General features: G+C 59.2%; 1 protein-coding gene across 1 annotated transcript in view; it reads right to left on the reverse strand.

Moving 5' to 3' along the window:
- The window catches only part of CACNA2D2 (calcium voltage-gated channel auxiliary subunit alpha2delta 2), a 149,047-nt gene that overhangs the window by 15,958 nt on the left and 109,174 nt on the right, over positions 1-23,915 (reverse strand). The window contains 3 exon segments of the mRNA XM_015587162.1: positions 2,892-3,033; positions 6,247-6,291; positions 13,694-13,753. Coding sequence (XP_015442648.1) covers positions 2,892-3,033; positions 6,247-6,291; positions 13,694-13,753 — 247 coding nt within the window.

A 23,915-nucleotide genomic window follows, 5' to 3' on the forward strand; every position in this document is an offset into this window, starting at 1 on the left:
CCATGCATGTGCCCCCCACTTAGAAATCCTCACCTGTTCTCTGCCTATCCAGGTTTTCCCTCATTCCCCAGGGCTCAGCTGGGGCTGCACCAGCTCCGCCAGGAAGACTTCCTGGTCCTCATCACCTCCCAAGTCATCAAAGAAATAGCTCAGCCTACTCTTTGGCCAGGCCCCACATGATCAGGCAGGGCAGCTGTGACCTGTGTCCCCTGGAGAGGGGCCACCCAGGTGGCAGGGAGTTTTAAGTTGGGATGCCGATCCAGCATGCTGTCTGGAGCTGGCGGCTGGTCCCCTGGGAGCTCACCCACTCAGCATGCACTCCGGGCTGCAGCCACAAGAAAGCAATTAAGGGCTCGATGATGGGGCTGGAATTATTCAGCTATTAAGGTACCTGATAAGCTGGAAGCCACTCAGCTCCATGATTAATCAACTGGGGCCAGGAGCAGGCAGGGCGGGGGTGAGGACTCTTAGAGGGGCAGGAGCTGTGTCATGATCCTGCTCCAACACAAGCATTTGAACTTGCAAGCGTGTGCACACGCGTGCGCGCGCGCGTGCACACACACACACACACACACACACACACAGCCTGCACTCCCCAACAGGTATACCTGTATCTAACCTCCATGTTTCTAGCCAGGTGTGTGATCCCCTTGCCCCTACTTGCCCAGCAGCCCGATTGCTGCCATGGGCACAGGGACTCACGTGCTCATACCTACAGACCACTCTGGGTCCTGCTCTCACAGCCCGCCACAGCCAGACCCGCTGCTGAGCACACTCACGGAGCAAGGCTCCTCTCAGGCGGATGCACTCCAGCCTGCAGAGTCCTCCACACGGGCAAAACTCAGGTGGCCTGAGCAGTATCCCTGCCTCCACCTCAGGACAGCCCTAAATCTGCTGACGTCCGTGTGGTTCATGTTCTCACATATGCGGGGAACCTGTCTCTGCATGTGGGATGCTCAGGAAAAACTGGCAGCAGTTGGACACCTGCTACTGGCCAGAGCTCTGTACTCACCCCTCCCTGAGGGGTGACTTCTTCCGCTTCCTTTCTTCCCAGCTGGAGCCCTGGCATCATCACCCCTCCCTCCACCCCACTGTCCCTGTCAAAGGTCCACCCCAAGTGAGAGCCAGAGGATGCCTTCCAAAGGCCCTGCCCCTCTCCCCAGAGGACAGCTTCTGAACACTGATGCCTTCAGAGCGGATAAAGAGCTGTGATTTAAAGACACACAGGCTCCAGGCTTTGCCCACAGCCGGGGTGCCGACATTTGCCTGCGCACTCGTCCCTCTGCTCTGGGACCTTTGCTGTGTCTTGTCTGCTGCCTAATCCTCCCTCCCCCGCTCCTCTTGCTCCCCTCTCTCTGTCCCTGTGGCTCCCCTTAACTGACCATAATGTGAAAACAAAACACATTTCTAGCATTGGTTGTGCCTATCGAACACTGTTACGGTCCTGTTCTTAATTTAGAAACTTAGTGAGTTAAACAAACTCTATTTTTCTCTTTAAGGAAAAAATAAAGTCAGGCTCTCAGATGTTCCACACAGCATTGTCTGCCCTGGGAGAGTCTGCCTGGCAAGTTCCACCCGTCGCTGGGCCTCAGTTTCCCCATCTGCACAATGAGAGGTTTAGACCAGATCATCCTGGAAGCCCATCTAGCTGCTGGCAGGGGTTGTTTCTGACTTCAGGTCAAGAGCCAAGGGAAGGCCCCGGCCTGGCTGGGCGGTCTCTGCACGAGTCACGACCCCACCGCGTGCACGCACGCACTCCCAGATGCGACTGTGCAAACGCTCCGGGCCCCGCCTGGAAAGAGCCTGCTCCTTGGCCGACGTGCGCACACCCGCTTCCATGAGAACACGCTCTCGGATCATGCGAAGTTGGAAAATGGGGACCATGCCCCCTCAGGCAAGCGATTACAGATTTAATTAAAAGTGACACAGTAAATAAAAAACATATAAAATGTAATTTGTGTGGGTAGCGAGGGGTGACTGGGGAGGGCGGTGTGGCTCCTGTTTTAATTAGCGTGCCTGCTTGTGATAGTGCCCCTCGACTGGCTCAGGCAGGTGGCCTGTGGAGGGGGCGGGGCAGCATCTGCCCGCACCCCCGCCCGAGGCTACCCAGAAGGGTGGGCTGACCCTAAGCCTCCCTGAGGACCCTGGAGGATTCCCCACATTCTGAAGACTGCCCAGAAGCTCTGGGACCTTTGCCCCAAGATCCGCCATCCAGTGGGCCCCCTGGATTCTGGGACTACCCTGTAGGCACCCCCAGGATCATGTAGAATCAGCAGACCCCAGAGCCTTGAATCCTGCTGCTAGAGCTCCCCATCTGGTGTTTGACTCCTGGCCCCCTCCGCCACACCTCTCAAGACGGTCAGCAAGGCCCTCCTCATGTCTGACCAGAATCCTCCTAGCTGTAGTGACCCGGTTTCCCCACTGTGCAAAACTATCCCTGGAGCTTGGACTCTCAGCTACCCTCTACCCACGCCTCCTCCATGCCAAGAACAGGAGGAAGGTGTTCCAGGTGGTGTCTGTGTGAGAGGTTGCTCCCCGACTCCCAGCCCTTATGTCCATCTGATGTGGTTGGTGGCTCTGCCACCATTCCCACGTGGCACCAGGGGACAGGGGAGCTGCTTGGGGTGGGCGGGGACTTGGCCCGGCATGTGAGGGCACGGCTGTGGGCATGCGTGTGCAAACAGAAGGAGACCAAGCACAAGGTGAGAAGCTCGGGGACCGCCCAGCCACTGTGAGGCTGTGCCCGAGTGGCTCGATGCCTGCGTGTGGGTGAGTCTGAGAGGCGAGCACGGGTGACCTTGGGTAGAGGGGGCTGACAGTAGATGGCTGGGCACCTGGGACCTGGCAGTACCCTGGCGGTAGGCCTTGGCCCAATCACGCTGCACACTCACAGCCTTTGTAGATATCCGTGGGGATCTGCACTGCCGTGTACGAATAGTTGACCTTGTTCTTGAAGTTTGAGTCCTCAACGAAGTCCAGCCTTAGGGTGCTGGCCTTGGAACCCCTCTCCATATCCTCACTCTCAGGGTCATCCTGCAGAAAGGGACCCCCCCCACATGGCAGTGTCAGGGCCAGCAATGGTGGAGTGGGGTCACACAGGCCTGCAGGCAGGGGAGGGCCAGTCTAGGCATAGGGGCATCTCAGAATCAGACTCTTGCAGTCAGAGACCCAGAGAGAGAGAGATGGCGAGACACAGGGACAGATGGACACTGGGTATGTTCCCCTTATCCAGGAGGCTTGTGACTTCCATCTGCCCCCCGCCCACCTCACCCGCCATTCCCACGTTCGCTAAACCCAGATTCCAAAACCCAAACCAAACCGACCCTTTCCTGACATCTTTGGAAACCAGTTATCAGTGAAGGAGACAAATCTTGGAGCCAGTGAGGAATGGGCTGCAGACCTCTGCCTGAGGACGTGCCTTGTGCAATCACAGGGAGCCTGTCAGCCCTTCCCAGGAGATCTGGGACCCCCACCAGGCCCCGCCCAATCCCTGTACGGAGTTCCTTTGGCAGCAGGGAGAGGCCACGGGCCCCATCTGGGGCAGGGGCACCAACCCCTGCAGCAGTGTGGCTCTAGGGCTGAGCTGGGGAGTCCTGGGGGGAGCCGGGCTAGAGCAGGGGCTAGCACTGAGACCAGTAACCTCTGGGAGGAGGGTCTGCGGCGCCTGCTAGCAGCGGGACTGTAAAAGCCCCCGTGACTTTCTAAAATGGGCTGCAGCTGTCTGACAGGTGCCAATTACTGCATCTCTGGCCAGGCAGGCTGGGCATGCGCTATGAGCCCCCGCCCACCACCCCAGGCTGGCAGGAGTGGGTCTGCGACGACAGTGTTGATGCTGGAGCCGTGGGGGTGGGGGTGGGGGTGGACGGGCATGGGTGCAGGTGTGTAAGGGGGAGGGAAAGATGGTGGTGGAGTGAAGGGGAGACAAGGAAAAGGCTGGCGGGCCAAGGGGCAGAGCCGGGGCTTGTGTCCTGGGAGGGAGGAGCTAAGCAGCTCCTCCTTCATTGAATCCCCCGCATGCTCCCTCACTGCCTGGCAAGACCTGTTCCCACCCTTGACAAGGCACAACTCATCTCTCCGCTGTGGATGGCACTGTGACAACCGACCCCACCGCTCACCGGGTCCTGGCACACCCCTCGGCTCCCCCTCCAGGCGTTTGCCCAGGCTGCGTCTCGTCAGGGTGATCTGCCTCTCCACCCAGCTGGATATGCTTGCCCCATCCCGGATGGGGGGACAGTGGCTGGCCTGTGTGGGTGCTGGCACGGCTCCGAAGGGCCTGCGGCAAACTCCTTTTCATCTCTTCAAGAGTGAAATTTATACAGCACAACCCAAGCCATGTGCTGCCCTCCCTCTGTGTCTCCCAGTGTGTGGCCCCCTCCACCCACCTCGGCGCACCCTAGGAGGACCCTCTGAAGCTCTTGGTGCCGGGTAAAGCTGGGCGGGCAGCTGCCCCGCAGAGGCCAGAGCAGGGAGCCGCCGCCTCTGAGGCGTGAGCTACTCACGTTCTTCGTTCTTCGAGGAGGAGGGGAGGCTCACGGGAAGAAAGCCCCCGAAATGTCAGCGGCAGATGAAGGGCGCCGGAGAATTTAATCTCCCAACTTTCCCAACTAATGTGACATTTGGATTCCGTTCTGATAAGCTATCAGCTGGCGAACTTTTTCCTTCCTTCTCTTTCCCCCACCCCCACCTTCTGGCTGGTAATTTAAAAGTAAATGGTCTAGAAAGATCTCTAACTGTACCTCTGGCAAAGATTAAAAAAACAATACAACACAACAAGAAGGGGGAGTCAGCAAATGTGTGTGTGCAGGATTTATGCCAGGGCTGGGCTGGGCCGGGCGTCTGGGCTACCTGACCGCGGCCCGGCCCCGCTTGGCGTGATCTTCCTCCTTGGGCTGCCCCTAGTGCCCCAGCAGATGGCCAAGGGGGTGGGGGCAGGGAATATGATTTAGCGCTAGGGGCCGGGGGTCCTGGATGCATTGGGGCTGCTGGCGGCTGGTTCCGTGTCCTGGCAGGGGGCTAGGCCCCCTCACAGGCCAAAGAGCCCCTCAGTGGCAGCCCCATGCCCAGGGCTTTGTATGGTGGGCCATCGCAGTCTCCTGGTTTATATTTAATGCACTGATTGCTAAAATTACAGCCCGCTGCTGAAGGGGGTAAGGAATTAGATTCAGGGTCTAATTAAAGGTTCGCTCTTCATTTGAATTTCAGATTCCAGCTTTAATTTTAGCAACTTCTCTGGGAGCCACAGAGGCTCAGCCAAGGGGGAAGCACACCTGCTTTAGCCCACCCACCCCTCCTTCTCAGGGCCCCTGCCTGCCTGTCCTCTCGATGGCTCCCCCAGGCCAGCCTGGCACCGTGGACCCCCTGCAGGGATCCTTTCCTTTCTGCTGACCTTCTGGTGTCACCAGACACAGCCAGCTCCCTGCAGGAAACCCCCCAGGCCGATAGGGAGAAAAAGACTGGATTTTGGGTCTCCTGCACCAGCCAGCACAGGTGGGGCCCCGGAGGCTGAGACGTTGTGACAGCTCTGTTTTCCGAGGAGACAGCTGGGTTCAACTACTTTTGCCTCAAAGGCAGGCAGATGGATTTGGGCCTGGACAGGTCCACTCCGAGTGCCCTGCCCCTTGACACCCTCGTCTCCTCTGTAGGCCTCCACCCACCCAAATGGTCTCTGTCATCTGAAGAACAGGCACAGAGGACCTAGGCTGCCCCTGCAGCTGGGGAAAGACTGACTGAGCAGGGAGCCAGGCTGTGGGGTGCTCAGCACACTGAGCTGCTGTTCCCCTCACCACAGGGAAGGGAACCTGCACTGACCTGAAACACCTGATGGCACTGCATCCTGCATCCTGGCCTTGCCTGCCACCTCCAGGAAAGCCTCCCCGACTGCTCCCTCTCCTCCTTGCTCTCGTACAACTCGGCACCCCTCTCCACACTGGCACCTGAACTGATCTATGGGACGGGGTCCAAGCGCCTCACTACCCTGCCCATGGCTGGGGTCCAGGCCTGCCCCATACTGTGCAGTGAAGCCGTGCCCCTTAGTCACAGAGACACAGCCCTGGAGGCGTCTGGGCCTCCAGGGTTTGTGGGAGGTGTAGGGTGGGGGTTTGTGCCACCACAGCCCTGCAGGTTTGAGCTCATAATCCGAAAGCAGCATCGAACCCGACACTCATTTTCCAGCTGAGGCCACTAGCTCAGAGAGGGCCGGTAGCTCTGGCAGCTGCCCCTCCCCCCAGTGTAGGCGGGGGCACTTACCAGCTCAGCATCAGCCTTGGCATCATAGTACACGATGTCTTCCTCCTGGTTGGAGAGAGAGGCCTCAACACTCACAGCCCAAGGTCTCTGGAGGCGCAACCAGGACCCCCGGCCGCAACGCCTGGAACGGCCTCCTCAGGTTCCTCCGGCCAGAGCTGCCACCCAGGGAGGCGGGATGAGTCAGGCCGGGGTGCCCCTCCCCTGGGGGACCGGGGACTGTCCTCAGGGGCTCTTGCTGACTCCAGGGTCTCTGCAGTGGGTCTGAACCAGCCTGTCTGCAGAGACTCTGGCCGAAGCAGAACCAGGGGGAGTGAAGAAGATGGAAAAACAGAGCCGAGTCTGGGCAAGAGTGAAATAATGACTCGACGCTGCATCTTCCAATTTCTTCTATTAAAAAGCCTGCTCATTACGGGCATGTACTTATTAATTATCTGTGATTTGTTGTGAAATGCGAGGGGGTTTGCACAACAGGATCGGGAGAAAACAAAGCCCGGCCCCCGAGCCTGCCTCCCAGCCCTCGGCTGCCCGTGCCCGCCCCGCCCGCCCCGGCCTGGCCAGCCTGCCTGCTGCCTAGGTTCTCGGCCATCTGCGCGTCATAATCACTGGCCACCCGGGGGATCCGTAACACAAACGGGCTAATTTCATGTTTAATGATCTTTAATCAGCACTGAGCATGGCTGACAGAGGCCGCCAGAAGGTGAATCTGGTGCCGTCAATGTGCTACCCGCTCAGGAGGGGCCACCCCACCCCTGCCCTGATGGGTCCCAGGCAGGACATGGAATAGGGCCACTGTGGGAGTCTCCCTCCCCTGGTGCTCCTCAGCCTCGTTTTGTACAGCAAAACCTGGAGCATAGCTCTGGCAGTCCCTCGCTCACTGGCCTGTTTCTCAATGGTCTGCAAATGGGGGTGACGACCGAGTGTGACCCAGGTCTGGCCGTAAAACAGTAAGCACAGGGCCAGCACGTACTCCGTGGTGGGCAGAAGTCATCCTGGCCGCCCCTGGCCCAGGCCTGGCTGGGCCCCATTTGCTGTGTGACCAGCTGCACCGCTCCCTCTCTGAGCTCGGGCTCCTCATGCTTCAAGGGAGGGGCTTGGCTGTGCTGATTGCTCAGGTGCTGCGTCTGAGGCCATGGTTTGGGGTGGTCAAACTGGGGCTTATTGTGGGGAACAGTCGTGGGTTGTTTCCCACCAATGATCTGGGGGCGGGGAGTCAGGCCACTGGCTGGACACCCGCAGGCACACTGCAAGCGTTCTGGAACACTGACCACACGCCTGGCACCATCTTGGCCTAGACGACAACCTCTTGATGAACGTAAGACTGAAGGCCACTTGATAGTTTCAGTCATCTGAGGCATCTGGTGTGTCTACCGCTTTGCACACATTGAATCCCGGGTCCTCCCTGACAGCTCTGTGACCCCACCGTACGGGCCGGGACACTATGGCAGGGATAAGAGAGGCTTTGCACCCTGGTTCCACCAGCCTTCTGGACCCATCTCCAACCCCTCCCACACTCGTCCACCCACCAGCCCAGAAAGACTGGAGCCCAGTGGGCGGGGCGGGGACGGGGCTGGGGCGGGGTCCGGGCTCCAGGATGCTCCGCCTTCCCCCGCGCCAGGCTCCGACCCGAGCGCGTAATGAAAGCTGACATTACATCAAACACAATAAAGAGTTTCGGTTGATGAAGATCATTCCTGAACACACAAACCCATTAAACCGAGGGGAAAAAATATCAATTCAACACACTCGCTGGCGAAAAGAAAATGTGATTTGTTATCTGAAAGGGGGTTATAAACACGGCTCCGCCGCGCTCGCCCTCCGCAGCGAGAACGCGCGGCTCGGCGGGAGGACTGCAGATTAGCACCGGGCTTCGCCTCCAACCTTTCAGGCAAGACTTTCGCAAGGACAGGAAAGGGCACGGCTGGCGACCCAGCGCTCTCAAGCCTCCAGGGGCCCTGGGCTCCCTCACAGGCCATGGCCGGCCCTGCGCGCATCTCCGTCCAGACACCCCAGTGTTCACGCGGCCACCCCTCCAGCTGCTCCAGAGACTCCCTTTCTCTCTTTGTCCCGTTTCATGGTTTCGGGGGAGGATCAGATGTTGGTGGCATCAGGGACACAGGGGGAACGTGGCATACAGGAGGGTTCCGGCCCCCTGCAGACCCGGGGGTGAGGCTCAGGGGTCTGGCTCAGGGGTCTTTATGCGGTCCTTGTTCCAGGGGCTGGGGTGCCTTTGGGCAGGAGTCCTCCCCGTGTCTCCTACCTCGAAGGGCCAGCTGGTCCCCTTCCTTGGTCAGGAGCAGCATTAGCATGGGGTGGCGGAGGACAAGGTCAAATGTGTGAAAATACGTGGTAAACACAGCTGTGGCGGCTACGCTTGATGTGATGTGGAGCCGGGGCCATTGGGGTCGGGGCGGGAGGGCCCCTGGAAAGGCTTGTGTGTCTGCTTCGGCCTGCACAGGGCCCAGTGTCTTCCACTGGCACCTGCCTCCGGGCTAGATAAGGAGGCAACATCACTTAGCAATGACACACAGGGGCCTTGGCAAAGGGTCCCGGCCTCGATCCTGACCTGAACACCTGTGCCCTGGGATCCTGAGCAGTGAGTGCAGACCCCAGTGGTCCCACGAAGACTCCCAGAGATCACCCCATCTCACCGAGGGGGCGAGGGTGTCTGTGAAATCCTGCGGCCTCAGCAGGAGGACTTCTCATTGTAAAATCAGGATGACGCTGCCTCATCTGAGGGTGCTATGAGGATGGGGAGCTGGGTGTCCCCAGGGGAAAGGGCTAACCCTACCCAAGGGGGGACCCCCTTATGTTTTCAACTCCACAGCCCCGGGAGGGGCCCGAATGTGGAAGAAACGCCCTGGGTGGGGTGAAATGGGTGTCATTAAGGTCTGGGGTCCATACCTCAACACCTCCCCTTTGTTTCCTGATATTCTAGGGGCCATTTTCCTCAAACTGGGCAGGGGAGGGGAAATCACCCCCTCTAACTCACACACATGCCCATGCGGGTTTCTGTACATGGATGACACATGAGGGGTGGGGCTGGGGGACACGTATGGCCATTGTACAGATGACACACACATTCTCCTTAGCTGGAGTTGAGCCCGAGAGAGGGCATGAGGGGTGTTGGCAGGTGGGGAACAGGGCGAGGATGTGAGCATGGGGTGAGCATGGGGAGTGGCAGTTTGGTGCCACAGAAGGCGGCTGCCGTGGCCTGGCCAGACCTGATGGCCGCCTGCCCACCAGGCCTTCGAGCAGGGCCCAGGCCAGCGGCCCAGCTACACCAGTGAGGACGCTTGGCCTTCTTGCCCTGGCTCACTGCCAGCTTAGTCCAGCCAAGAGGACTGTTTTCTGAGAGAGCCGTCTGTCGCCGGCTTGGCAGGGAGGCAGGCAGCACGCCTGATGGCTGGGGCAGCCTCAGGCCAGGGAGACCACCGGTCCTGTCCAGCTGGCCCCTCTGGCCTGGCCCAGCCTTTACAGCCCTCCCTTTAGGTCCCCAGGCAGAGCGACTTCTCCCATCAGAGTCCCCGGGATAGGACCGTGTCTCTCCCATCAGAGTCCCTGGGGTAGGACTGTGTCTCTCCCATCAGAGTCCCCGGGATAGGACTGTGTCTCTCCCCTCAGAGTCCCCGGGGTAGGACTGCTTTCTCCATTAGACTCCCAGGGCAGGGCTTTGTCCTGCCGGTCCTGGTGTTGGCATTGAGGGGAATCAATCGCCTCTCCTGCCTCTGCCACCCATGCCCTGGCTCCGTTCATTCCTGGTGGTGGTTTAGATGGCACATAATGCTGGCGCAGTCGGGTGCTGGTGCCAGGCGCAGTGTCCGGCAGGTGGGCCATCTTTATCTACCCTAAGTGTTATGGGCACCAGAGCACCTGCTGCCCGTCTGCAAGGGCCATGGGCAGTGCTGCCTGCTAACAAGGGCCACGGTTTCCTTGGTGGCCAAGGCTGTGGCTACCGGTTCCCTGCCCCTGCTACAGTGAGGTGTATGAGGTCATGACCTGGGAGGAGGAGGGAGAGCAGCAGGGCTTCAATCCGGACATCTCACTCTTGCTATCCGTTCCAGCTCTGACCCTGCAGGCTCCAGCACCCCCAAAACCCCCGAGCTGGTTTTGATGGGTGTGCGTGTGTGTGGATGTGGGTACACCACTGTCCGTTTCTCAGAGGTCTGCATGTAGACCTGTTGTGTGCTGTTGACACAGGGAGGGCCACGCCCTGTTAATCATGCAGCGAATTCCAGTCTGGCCCCACGGTGCCATCCTCCTCATCTCAGAGGTAAGAAGACCGAGCCCTGGCTACTCCTGGTCACTCTGTCCACAGGGCACTTGGGTGAGCACATAGACAGGTGATGCACAGCACTGAGCTAGGCTCAATTGCTTCTGGCCTAGAGGAGCTGCGGGTGGGGCAGACAGACCAGCCCACAGGGACGCTGGCCTGGGGCAGCCTGCCCTGGGGACCATCTGTGACAGAGGTACCAAAGGTGGGTGCTATGGGCAGTGGGGGCCAATCCTAGGGCTGGGACCAGAAAGAGGAGCCCTAGGAAGTTAACTGGAGAGGGAGAGGCATTGGCCTCCGAGGAGAAGGGAAGGGCGTTCCCGGGGGAAGGCCCGGCCTGTGCAAAGGGCGTGAGTTTGACGCTGGGGTTGTGGCTCAGGCCAGGGGCCCCTCCTGATTGCTGGGGAGGAACATGGCTCCTTATCTGTCACTTCCTAAAGGTTGTCGGGAAGGACTTGGTTTCAAGGGTGAGTGGAGTGCCTACAAGGGACAAAAACACCATCCCTTCCCCAGCTGCAGGTCATCCCCGAATCCCCCCTGGCGTGGATAGTCCCCACTTGCGGCCGCTGCCAGCTCTCCCCAGCAGGCTAGGCAGGGCTGGCAGCGTGTCACCTAATGGGCCCACCATTAGCACTGGTGCCTTTCGGCCTGGCAGCTGGGGCAGCTGCAGAGCTTCTGGGGAAGAGCAGGGGTGACTACTGCTCCACCATGCCCAAGGGACCAGTGGGAGGAGAGACAGACAGACAGCAGACTGATAAACTGGGGGTCATGGTGAGCACTGGGGAGATAAGGCTGGGCCCAGCTGGCCCTGTGGTCACACCTGCAGGTGAAAGAATCTCAGGTCAAGCGCGAGGGAGGGGACCAGTCAGAACCTGCTCCTGCCTCATCTTGGGACAGAAGCACCTGGGTCCATGGGCCGGTGTGGCCAGAGATGCACCTGCACTGGCCCTCACTTGGTACCCACATGGCCCAAGGTGTGGGCCGACCCCTCCACCTACCATGTCTGCGATGACAGGCAGTGCCAACACCAGCCAGTCCTTCGCCAAATGGGGAAACTGAGGCTCAGAGAGGGGTGAGCCCTCGCTGGGTCGCACAGGGACTGTGACCCAGTGTGCGGGGAGCGGGTCCTCAAGTAGCACCTGTCTTACCAGCCCCTGGGTGCCCCTGAGACCTTGGCCCTCCTTCCTTGCAGGGCTTGGGAACCATCTGCTTTCCCCATGAGACAGGTGCTCACTCTGGCCTGGGGTAAGCAGCTCCTGCCTTAGATAGTAGCTGAAAACTAGGGGCCAGGGACCTGGCAGGGTGACCCTTGGAGTCAGGAAGAGAATAGCAGTTTGGGGCTGAGGCAGCCTCTCTGTCTTCCTGTTTGGAGCCTGGACTGGGAGGCAGGGAAAGCCAGGCCGGGGGCGGGTCTTTTCATTGTTTCTCCTGATTCCTCCACTCACTCTCCTGTGCCCGCTCTGCACACCTGCCCTGGTGGGGAGGGGAGGAAGCAGGTACGGCAGGAACAAAGGAACGGCCTTAGTCCCCTGGCTTACTGCTCAAAGGAGGAGGGGCTGATGGGCTATCGCTGGGAAGGGAGATGGGCTTCCAGGAGGAACGGAGGAAATTCGGTTCCGAGATGAGGAGGGGGCCTGAGTGAGGTGTTCAGTGCGGCTGGAGCACAGGAAGAGGGGCGGGGAGGTGAGCTTGGCAAGGAGGCAGGGACAGCCAGATGCTGGGGTCTCGGGTGCAGGCTCAGGGCTGTTTGCAGTGGGGGTGTGGTCTGAGTGGCCAATGAGTCCAAGTAGCTGCCGCCATGTGTATTTCTGATCAAGGGGCTGAGAAGTCGGGGGCTCCAGTGATGAGGGGAGGGTGCTGGAATGGGGAGGGAGAAAAGGGCAGTTCTGAGCCCCTGGAAGGTGGGGGGTGGTCCAGGGAGTCACTTGTTCATTTATGTGCTCACTGTGAAAAATTCGTTCATTACCCCAAACCCACGTGAGCTCCTTGACGGTAGCACCCAGCAGCCACCAGGGCAGCCAGGGAAGAATGCCATGGTGTGGGCAAGGTGGGGTGGGTCTCAGGGTGTCTGGCGGGATGGGGACCAGGGAGCAGGAGGAGGTTTAGGGAGCCTGGATCATAGGCATGAACACCCTGGCGCCTGACAGCCTGGCTGTGAATCTCTGCTACCAACATGTAACCTCGGGTAGGTCTAACCACTCTGTGCAGGATAATGATCCCACCTGCTTCCCAGATGGGCCAGGTCCAGTGCTGGAGTGAGCCAAGGGCCTGCCCCACTTCCACCCTCCTTATGGGTACCAGGGGGCAGCTCTTGGTGCCTCTCTCGGTGTTTAGCATAGAGACCACTAGGAGGCATGGCCCAGATGCCCGAACAGCTATGGAGGACATAGAAAGCCCTGCCAGCTGTTTTGGTCCCCAAGGGTTCTCATCCTTGGCATTGGAGGTTCCCTGAGTCTGGGAGGAGCCCTGCCTCAGTCTCCTGGCTTACTGCGACCTTCTGAGATGCTGGCCTGACAGAGGGCTGCTGGTGTATCTGGCCCAGATCAAACACAGCTGCTTGAATTTGTGAGGGCCACCTAGGTGTGAGGCTGGGGGTCAGTGAGGCTCTCCTTCCCTCCCCCACATTCTGGGCCCTTCTGCCCTCAAGAAGAGTACCACTACCAGCTTCTCGCACCCCCACACCCTCGGGGCCTGGGTTCTGACTGAGCACCACTGGTGGAAAGAAAGCCTGGTCCCCAATCCCAGCCTGAGGGTCTCCTGGAAGACAGGCCGCTGCTCAGGGAAGTCCTGGGAGCGGGTTAGGGACCCCTATCCCAGAGTCTCTTCCAGGTCAGTGTATTAAAGTCAGAATCAAGGGGCTTCTTTGCCCTGGGGGCTTGCTAAGGAGTCTGGCACCTTCTTAACCACCCACTTAGGGAGCATCACTTCAGAGCAAGCTTCACAGGGGGCTCCACAGCTCCTCTGGAATGGAATGACAGGTTCGTATCTGTACTCTGTGTCCCCACACCAAGGAGAGCCTCAAACGTCTGTTGAATGCTGGGCAAAGCTCCCGGCTCCACCCCACAGAGCCCTTGGTGCCCCTCCAGTGGGTGTGGGCAGGCTCCCGCCTCCCTGCATTCACAGCCACCCTTGCTAGGGGTGGGCAGGTCTTAGGGCTGGGGAGGGCACTGTTCGTACCTTGATGTTGTCCTGCCAGCGGTGAGCTTTCTGGAAGTTCTCTGCAGCATCGGCCAGTCTCTGAGGAACAGAGCACAGGGAGGTCAGAGGCTGAGGGAGGCCCGTGCTCAGCCCAAAGCCTTCTCCATCCCCAGCACCCCCAGGGACCAGGCTGGCTCAGGGACTTCCTCCCCGCACCCTGCCAGAATCCTAGACATTCTCCAGCTTGCTGTGGGGCCCTTCCCCCACCTACAGTTGGGTTCACACCGTAAAGGTGATGCCTGCACAAAATGACCCAAGTGGTATCTCCATGGGACTCCCTGTACTTCAGCCCAGCCACACTCCTGCCCACAGAATGGCAGGGGATCCCCAGAACAGAGCGGGCTCCAGGACCTGGAGTCAAGCCCCAATGCCACTCTCTACCTGCTACAAACCGGTGTCACCCCAGCACCAAGAAGAAGGCCCTTCCCAGCGAAGGGTAAACTGCCACAAGGCGCAGAGTGCCTCGTTGACGTGCCTGTGTTCCCAGCTCACTCAGGGCCCACCGCCTCCCTCTGCCCACCCAGGCCCACCGCCACCGATCCCATCCTGGCTTCCTGAGGCCCTTCCCTACAAGGCTCTCCACGCCTTTTGTCCACATGAGCCCAGCCCTTCCTTTGGGGCTGGCTCCTGAGGCCTTCTCCATCCAGCCCCGCTGGAGAACAGCTGCATGTCCGCCATCTGCACACCTGGCACCACGCCACGCTGATGTGTGCGGACATGGCAGCACCGGCCCGGCCCTCTCACAGTCCAGAGCAGGAAACAGATACGGAACCGGGTAGAACATCCAGGACAGGAATAGCTGAGGTGCTTCTAGAAAGCTCAGCGCTGTGGGAACTTGGGACGTCAGGGAAGGCTTCCTGGAGGAGGGGCTGAGCTGCCTAGAGATTGTTATTGTGAACGTCCACGGACCCTGTCCTTCCAGGAAGTCTTGGGGCTCCTGAAGAGGGCCCTCTGGGGCCTCCCACAGAACTGAATGCAGTGAAGTCTTGCTAATCATAACGATCACTGTCACTACAAACTAGTCACTTACTGCATGCCAAACCCTCCCTCCGGCCAGCAACACACCGTGTGTACCTGCCACCGTTCCCAACGTGCCTGATGTCCCCTTAGATAAGGATACCGAGGCATAGAGATGGAGAGCAGCCTGCCCAAGGTCACAGAGTGAGTCTGGGCTGCACTGAGGCCCTGAGCCTGGCTCTCGGCACTGCGTTTGCCTTGCCCAGCCCATGACCAAGAACTGAGGCGCACTCCACAGGGCCCACCATGCCTGGTGAGCGACATGTGGCTCTTTCAGGAAAAGAGGCTCTGGTCTCCCACTCCGGCCTCACTCCATTCCATGCGCGGAGCAGTAGCGTCCTGTCTCCTGGCCTCCAGCCCTGCCTCAGAAGGCCCTGGCCTCTTGGTGCTCAGGACACACACCCTTATCCATCAGTCCAGGCCTGCTGGGCCATGGGGGCCGTACAGGTGAGGTTCTAACAAAGCCTGGCATCTGCCCACCATGGGAAACAGGAGTCAGGACTCGGGAGACCAGCTTTTCCTCCCTCCCAGCGTGGAACAGTGTGGGGGGCATGGTGGGACTCCTTGCAGAGGTGTGGCCTCCTCTCTCTGGGGCAGGATGTCATGCCTGGGGGTTAGAGGACCTGTCCACAGCCACCCCCACTGCTGCTGGGCCTGGCTTCCCCTCCTCCTCAGGCCGAGAGAACTGGATGCTGGAAGGCCTATGAGGCTGGGGGTCCTGGGGGCAGGGCAGGGAAGTCCCTCTTGAAGTCAAACCCCTCGCTTCACAATACTGAGCCCCTCCTGGCGTCCACTGCCCTCTCCTGCTACCCCGCCTACCTTTTTTTGTCAGTTCCAGCCTCTGCCAACCTGTTACTGCTTGGGTGGCCCCACCCGCCTTATCCAGCCTCGGGGACCACAGGCCTCTCTACAACCAGATACCTCCATGTCCTGCCTCCAATCCTGGCCCTTCCTGGGGTGACCCTCAGGCCCACCAGAGCCCACACTTGGAATACGCCCATCCGCCTTGGAACCACTGCCCCCTACATCCGGCCCTTGGTGTCAAACCACCTACCGTTGTCCCCAGCACAGGCTCTGTCCTCCCTCAGGCTCCTGCGTCCTCTCTTGCCCTTTGTCATCTATTCTCCTCATGGCACCTAGAGCCTTAAAATATGGATCCGGGTGTGTGGCGTCTCCCTGACCCCAAGCCCTCAGCAGCTCCCTATGGCTCTGCGTATGAAAGGCAAAACTTTCCGGAGGCTCCGGGGGTTCACCTGCGCCCGACTCCCACCCCTCCCTTTACATGGGGTGGGGGGCAGGGCTCCTTTCCACCTAAACCACAAACCCCCAGGGGCAGTGAGGCTCCTGAGTCACAAGCCTGCAGTACCCTTCCGCAGAGGACATTACCATGTGACACATGTGGTTAACACTTGTCACTACTGCTAACTGAGCATCTATTATGCAAGCTCAGCACCTGGCCTGGTTGAGAGAGGGAGAAGCCTTGGGAGCAGCCTCTGGGGCTGCACCTCATACGGGGAGCCTTGGCCAATACTGCACGCCCCCCTTCCTTATCCCCTCAGGGCTGGGCTCTGGCCCTGGCATTCACAGGCCCCAGGAACACGGGGGCTGCCGCCCCCCCAGCTCCCTGGCCTAGCAGCCAAGGGGAGGGAGCCCCAGGGAGCGAGGGCCCCAACCCCCAGCCTCCTTGAACTCATGGAGTCTGCAGGCTCCAAGGCCCGGGTCAGCCCGCTGACTCGTGAATAACGGAGTTGCAATAGCCACAGTGAAAGGATTACTTTTAATCCTCAGTAACGATCAAGCCATTATTATTTTTTCAGTGTTACAGATCAATCAGTCCATCCCCGGGCGCTGGACGTGTGCAAACTGCTAAACACAGGCCTGGTGGTGCGAGAGGGAGGGCTGGGCAGCTGAGTGGCGGTGGAGTGGGCAGGCTGTGGCTGCCTGGGTCCTGTCAGGCTTGAGGACAGAGGGAGGGAGGACTGGGACCACCCACTGGCACACCTGAGGGACCTCAGGCGGGGATCAGAGGCTGGACCCTGGCCTTGGACTGGGTTCCAATCCTGGCTTCCCTGAGCAAGTGGCTTCCCCCGCTCTCAGTTTCCTGCTCATGAATTAGAGATGGTAACTGTACCCATGCAGAGGGTACATTCTTGGCAGCCCCCTTGCTCCAGCTTCCAGAAGCCACTCACAGGGCGTGGTCCCCCGGGGTTTCTGTGGCTGGCTCTAAGCATGCAGGGCTCCTGCCCACCTCTGGGCCTTCCCGTTACCCACTTTTTCAGCCTGGGATGTGCTCCCTGCCATCTCAGTCAGCCCTACCAGACTCTGTCACCTCCCCTGGAAGCCTTCTTTTGCCCCTGCCAGTCCCCTCCCCGCTGGCAACGCTCAGAGCCTTGGGCTCCTGTCTGCGCAGAGCCCACAGTAGTCAGGCCCGTCTGGGGCTGGCTCGCAGCCCCACCCCCACCCTGCCCCTAGGTTCATCTTCCTCAAGCTTTTCTCCCATCTCTTAGGGGTCCTCCTGATGGCCCAGGGGTGGGCAGGATGGGGAAGGAAACTGAGGCTCAGAGGTGAAGGGACAACCCACCAAGAACCCCGGCAGGGCAGGGGCACAGGTGGGGCCACGGCTTGGTCCTGTCTCCAGGCCTCGCCTGTCTGGGGGGTACGCTCTGGTCCCATTCCTGACCGGAGCGCCTGTTCCCCTGGGACCAGCTCCCTGCTCAGGCTTGTTCTCGGAGCCACCTGCAGGTTCTGGCCCTCCTGCTGCCAGGTCCTGCACGTTCTGTCCCCTCCTGTGCATTCTCGCCCAGACTCCTCCAGCCCGGCTCACGCCCTCAGCCTGGAGGTGTTCGCTTAGACCTCATTCTCCTCCTAACCACTCCTTGACCCCTGCCAAGCCCCCATCCGTCCCCACCACGGCACCCAGAGAACCCTATAGTAACCTGGCCCCTGACACGTAGTAGGTGCACAACGACCATCTGCTAAATCAAGGTCAGAGTGGCTCTGAACCTGGGTAGAGGCCTTGAGCTGTGTGGCCCCAGGTGTATGGTTTAACTTCTCCGAGCCTCTTTTCCGCATCACATCCTGGAGAGTCAGGGCTGCGACGAAAGTAATGTGGCTACGAAGTCGCTGATGGTGGCTTGCCTGACCTGCGACGTCCCCATCAGGGCCCAGGTGTTGGCGGGAACTGCAGTGGGACTGCTGAGCGGGGCTGCTCACGGCCAAGTCCATCACAGTAACAGCGGGCATTTCAGAGGCAATTATCAGAGTTTCACTTAACAATCAATTTCCCTCAGCTCCCGAAACTGTTCTTACAGGAAAAGGCAAGGAAGAGGAGGACTGGCGGTGTGCGGGGCTGGGGACAGAGCCCCCCTAGGGAGGAGCCCCCACCTTACCTTCCAATTTCACAGTTAAATGTCTTTCAGTTGCCCTGGAGCCGACAGATGAACTGAGATAAGGGACCTGGGCTGTGGTGGGGTACCCCTCGGAGGCAACTCAGAGAGGAGAGGGCCCCACTGCATGCTGGGAGGGGCGGGGCTTGAGTGTGGGGGTGCTGGAGCCCTCAAGCCAAGCTTCTTCATCCTTTTTGAGGGCTGCTCCTCCCCGCAAGGCTGGGTGCTCCCACTTCTCCTGGGCCTCTTCCCCTCACCCCCCTCACCGGGGAGCCCCTCCTCTCAGTGCTGGCCCAGTCCAAAAGGGTCTGGAAGCAGCTGCCCATCAAATAGGATTTGTTCTGTGCAGCCCAGAGGGAAGACTGTTCGAGTTTTTTGGTCTTAATTAGTCATAGCTACTCCCTCTTCCAAGAGGATGAGAGGTTTTGGATAAAAGGCCCTGAACTTGTGGGGCATAGGATGTTGAGATCTGGGCCACCGGAGGCTGAGCCCAGTGGAAGCTGTCATAGCGGGGCTCTGAGTCGGAGGCAGCAAAGTCCCGGCACTCAACCCCAAGGACACTGCCAGAGGGTGGCGAGAAAGGTAACGATGGCAGGATGATACCAGATACTGCCCCTGGCACCTACCTTGGGCCAAGGCCTCACTGACTGGCACATTAATCCAAACACACGTAGGAAGACTGTGCCTCTTCCTCACCCTCCCCGCCCGCCCCGAGCCAGACCCCTCAGAGGTGGATCTTCTCTTTACAGACGAGGGGACGAGGTTCAGAGCATTACTGTCACTGCCCCGGGTGCCTAGTGAGGAAGTGATGGAGAGGACATCAAACTCAGGTCAACCAGTGAACATCCCAAGGCAGGGCCAGGTCTGGCCAGGTGGAGTCTGGCTACTTGGGCTCAGGTGACCCTCACCTGCCCCCCAGAGTGGCTCCTCTCCCCTTCCCCCAGGAGAGGGGATCAGTGACCCAGATGCTGCTCTGAACACACCCCCCAACCTTATTGTCCCTGGGCCCAGACCCCGGGAGGGGGCTAAGCAGCAGGGCGCCCAGCAGTCCCTGCCCCACCCAGCAGTGGCGCCCTTGCTGCCCTGTTTCCCTGCCCACCTTCGGGCCCTGTATTAGCTCTGTATGGTGCACTGATAGATACTAAATACAGATTTCCAATTTTCAGAGCTGTTATGGTCTAATGAGTAAATAATATACATATTTAAAACTGTCTAAAAACATATCTGCATAATTAAAATATCTGCATAATAATGAAGCAAGGTGCAGCTCAGTAAGGAGGGAGCTGGAACCCCAGGGCTGACAGTAGGAGCGGCCACGCAGGCAGCGCGGGGGTCCTGGCCCTGTGGTCTCTCCTTCCTGCTACCGTGACCTGAGTGGGCATTTGTCTATCGCTTGCTCCAAGGAGGTAACGTCTGCAGTCAGGGACCAGGAGAACCCTAACTTGGCCTCATCCTTGCACGACTTATGGCCTGGGGGAGGTGCATGGGGACAGTCCTGCCACAATGGCTGCCTTGATAACCCTTTGACTGCCACCATCCATGGCACATAATGTGCTCAGAGCTTTACGGGGCAACCTCACGCATCATGACCTTCTGAGGGCAGGTCCTGTCCTGATGCCCCATTTTGCCGGGTTCCGACGGGTGAGGAGCAGTACACCAGCATGGACGGGCAGCGCGGGCTGACCAGGACCTGTGTCCTAGGACGCACGGCAGGTGATGGAGATGCCGGTGGCGCTGCCTTCCTGTCCAGTGCACTGCTGACACCGGTGTGTCCTGGGCAGGACTGGCACCCGGCCTTACCCTCTTGCCCTCTCCGCCCCTGCCCTTCCAAGTCCCTTCTTCCACCCCTTTCTACTTCCATCGACATTTGACATACTTGACTCCTGTCCCAGGACGCACGAGATCCACCTTTTCTGAACTAACTGTGCTTCTAGCTTCAAGATAAAACCACCACAAGAACAATGAAAAACAAATAAACAAACACCCAGACCCCAGACCGAAATTTCAGCAGCCAAACCCGCAGGGGAATAAGGAGCACCCCCGGCGTGAGGGGTGCCGGGGGAAGCGGCCACGTGGAGCCTGCAGTGCTGATGGCCGCGACAGGCTCCCTGACCTTTTCCCTCGCCAGTCGCAGGCGTCCTCCACTAGTTGATAAAAAAAAATTAGAATGGATTTTTTTTCTTTTTGATAAAAAGGTCAGAATATATGTAACAGGAAAAACTCATTCGCGGTGTGGTTCCCCCCGGGAGGGGGCACCGCCTCTTCCCGCCAGGCCCGGGCTTGCCGGCTCCGTGGGCACCTCGGGCTTGGCTATCGATTCCCAAGCCCCTCGGTCCCGCCTGCCAGGGGAAAATATCAAGATGTGAAGCGTAGCTCGTGGTGAAGATGGACATGGGGTTGAGGAACCTGACGTCCCGGACGCTTGAATTTCAGACCAGATGAGATTTCCAGAATATCCGGTTGCTAGATTGTATTTTGCCAAAGGAGGACATTTTAAAAACCTGTGATTGGTAGGTTACCCCAAAGTGGACATTTTAACATCAGGAATAAGAAGGCCATGGGCTCTGAGTCCTCCTTCCCAGGAAGAAAAGGAGGCGAAGTGGCACTCAGTGAAGCCGGTGGAATTTATGACGACATAAATTCCACTGGCTTCCCTGCTTTAACTTTCAGTGGGAAACTCGGTCACTACAGAAAGGGTGGGTCTGGCGTGTCAATGGACAGGAGACAAATGTGTCCAGCGTGAACAGGGCAAGGGGTGAGGAAAGGCCTCTGTGGCTGGGCAGAGCACTCACGGGGCCAGCGTGACTTCTCAGAGCAGTTGTCAGGAATCGTGGAAGAAGCCTGCCCTCGGGAGTTTTTGCCTCTGGCATCGGGGCCGCTTCAAGGCGGGAGGGCCGTGGCCCTGGGCAGCCTCGAGCTGAGGGCAGCCAGACAGCCCCAGCTCTTGGCACCCTGCCCTGCCTGGCTGCTGCTGCTGCTCCTGGGTCCCCTACCGGCCCCCGTGAGAGAGTTCCCATGAGAAATAAGCCAGTAAATCAACACACAGAGCCAGGCCGGTGTTTGGGCTGTGGCCCCTGAGCCCAGCCATAGGGAGACACCTTATCCTCGAAGAGCCTTGGCTGAGGGCTGGGTCAGGGAGACTCCAAGGCTGCAGGTGCTCCTGCCAAGGTCCTGCCCTGCCTAGCACAATCTCTCAGGGGGTCAACATGGCTGAGGACCCACCGACCTAGCTGGCACTCCCTCAGCCCCGGCATGGAACCTGCCCATCTCCGTGGGTGAATCCGTCCCTGGTGAACCAGGTAAATGTCTCATAAATTTGCCAGTTTGTCCATTTTCTTCTCTCTGAATGATGACTCAGTGTAACTCACTAATGTTTCTTTCATCCTTTAAAAAAACATGCAGAGCATCAGGTGAGGGTATCGGGCCCTGGGCTGTTGGTTACTCACATCATTTATCTAGAGGGATGTACCATGGAACAGTCGCTGCCTCCATTCCCCTCATCGGGCCACGTTCTAGAGATGCGTACGTGGGTGTGGGTACGTGTGCTTGTGTGTGTCAATGCTTCCGCCACAGAGGCTGGGAGGCCCGAGCTCCTACGGCGTGGCGACTGGCCCAGCACAGTTTGGGAAGCACTGCCTTCACCTTTCTGGACCTCAGTTTCTCACCTGTATAATGGGGACCAGAGCCCCGCCTGTGCCCTCCCATGGTTGTGGGGATGTGGACGGGGAATAAGGTGCGGGCAGAGAGCAGGATATGGACCGACTCTGGAAACGAGACACAGCCCCAGGTCCTGGGTTGCGCCTTTACTCGGCCTCACCCCAGGGACCTTCTGACTTTGGTTTGACTTGGACCCATTTAAGCTCATGCCAACGTGCTATCTCTCTCCTTTGTCCACTGCCCCCTAGTACCCTGGCCTGGCCTCTAGCCCGTCCTGCTCCAGGATACTCTGGAAACGAGACACTTTGTCCACTGCCCCCTAGGACCCTGGCCTGGCCTCTAGCCCGTCCTGCTCCAGGAAGGCACCAAGGGCCCATCTGGGAGTCCGACTCAACCTACCCTACCTAAGCTGGGCCATCAATTCCTCAAGGTCACCCCTGAGAAGCTACTCCCCTCCAAAGTCCCCTACTCCAATGGCCTCCTTCTCCCTTCCTGACCGGAACTCTCCGGAGCCTCCCAGCCCCCAAACCCAACTTCAGACTCCCACCCAACATTCGGGCTTCCCACATAGGCCCCTGTGCCACTGTCCAGTGCTTTTTGGGTGCCCTGGACACTCCTTCCTTTCCTGTTGCCTTTACAGGGCCCTGTGTGGCTTGTCTCTGCTCACCTTGTTGCTCTCCCACCATGCTGAACTTGAACTCTGCCCTCTTGCCATGCTTAGGTTCCTTGCTCTTGTTTGTGCTGTGCCCTAAGCCTGACCACCCTTCCCTTCGCTCTGCTGGCCTTCTCTTCCTCATCCTTTAGGAGGCAGTGCTCACCCACCTCCTCCACGTGCCCCTGCCGGGCCGCGTCTCCTCTGTGATGTCTCCAATCACTGCTGCGTCTCGCTCCTTCCCAGATGTGGTCTCTTGAGGATGGGGACCTGATTCATGGATCTGGGCAGCCCCAGTGCTGGGCACAGGCTTCCACCATGGTCAGTGGGGCAGGGGGTGCTCTTAGGGACCTGCCGGCTTGGAGGCCCTGGGTTTCTTTGGGATGGAGGTGGCAGAGACCAGGCCAGAAGCAGCATTTATAACAGAGCACAGGGATCCAAGACAGTGCAGAGGTAAAGGTGTGGGCAGGGCACAGCTGAATCTAAGTATGGGCTTCTCAGGGCGCCCCCTGCCGAGGGTCCAAGGGGTTACCTCAGGGGTCTGGACTGGAGACATCTGCTTTCTGGGACCCTAGCACTACTCCGGGCCTCATGAAAATGTCATCTGACCGTCCCGCCCAGCTGCTGCTAAGTCAGTGATGAAGTGGTCTGGAAGCAAAAGCCACGGAGCCCTGCTGGAGTGAGAGCCTGGGCGGGGCCCCTCATCCGGCCAGGATGGCCAGGAGTTGGGTCCCTGGGGAGCTGGCACACCCTGCCCTGGCCCCAGCCCAGTGTATTCTCCTGACGTGCTCCAACACCCTTCTCCAAGAAGCCTCAGATGCCTCTAGGCCCACCGTGGCTCAGGGGAAGGACAGGGATAGGGTGGCAGTTCCAGTGGGAAGGAGGTGAGGTGCCTTTCCTCTTTCCTGTCCGTGAATGTTTACTAAGCATCTACTGTGTGCCTGGCCTGCACTCGGCACGAGCAGGCCGGTGAGCTGTACAGACACAGCCCTGCTCTCACGTGGTGTGCCGCCGCTGAGTTCCTTATATCCCACCTGTCCTCTCACTGCAACTCAGTCCTGCTGCCCTGAGCACAGAACCTGGTGGAGGCCTCTGCAGTAAGAGCCGTCTGGGGTAGCAGGCCTCTCTGCTGCAAAATCCATTTCCACTGTTTCCACCTGAAGGCTGAGCCTGGGGACCCCCACAAACTAGAAGAGCAGAGCCTAAGCCGCTGCCTGCGAGGACAGCAGAGCCCAAGCCCAGCCGCCATGCTCCCTTCCCACGATGTTATTTTTATACTTTTTCCTAAAACACAGCCTGAGCGGGTCCTTCTCGACTCTATTAACATTAGGAATCTAATCAGTAATCAGGCAGCTCATAATTTTCTGATTAGCTCTGATTAGGCCCAACCTCAAGGGGAGAGGGAGTGGGACAGTGAGGAGGAAGGTGGAGCCGGAGGGGTGCTGGGACGTGCCTGACGGGGCGGTGGCCTGGCTGGGGGTGGAGGGCG

This window comes from Pteropus alecto, unplaced genomic scaffold, assembly GCF_000325575.1.
Source record: "Pteropus alecto unplaced genomic scaffold, ASM32557v1 scaffold53, whole genome shotgun sequence".
Lineage (NCBI taxonomy): Eukaryota > Metazoa > Chordata > Mammalia > Chiroptera > Pteropodidae > Pteropus > Pteropus alecto.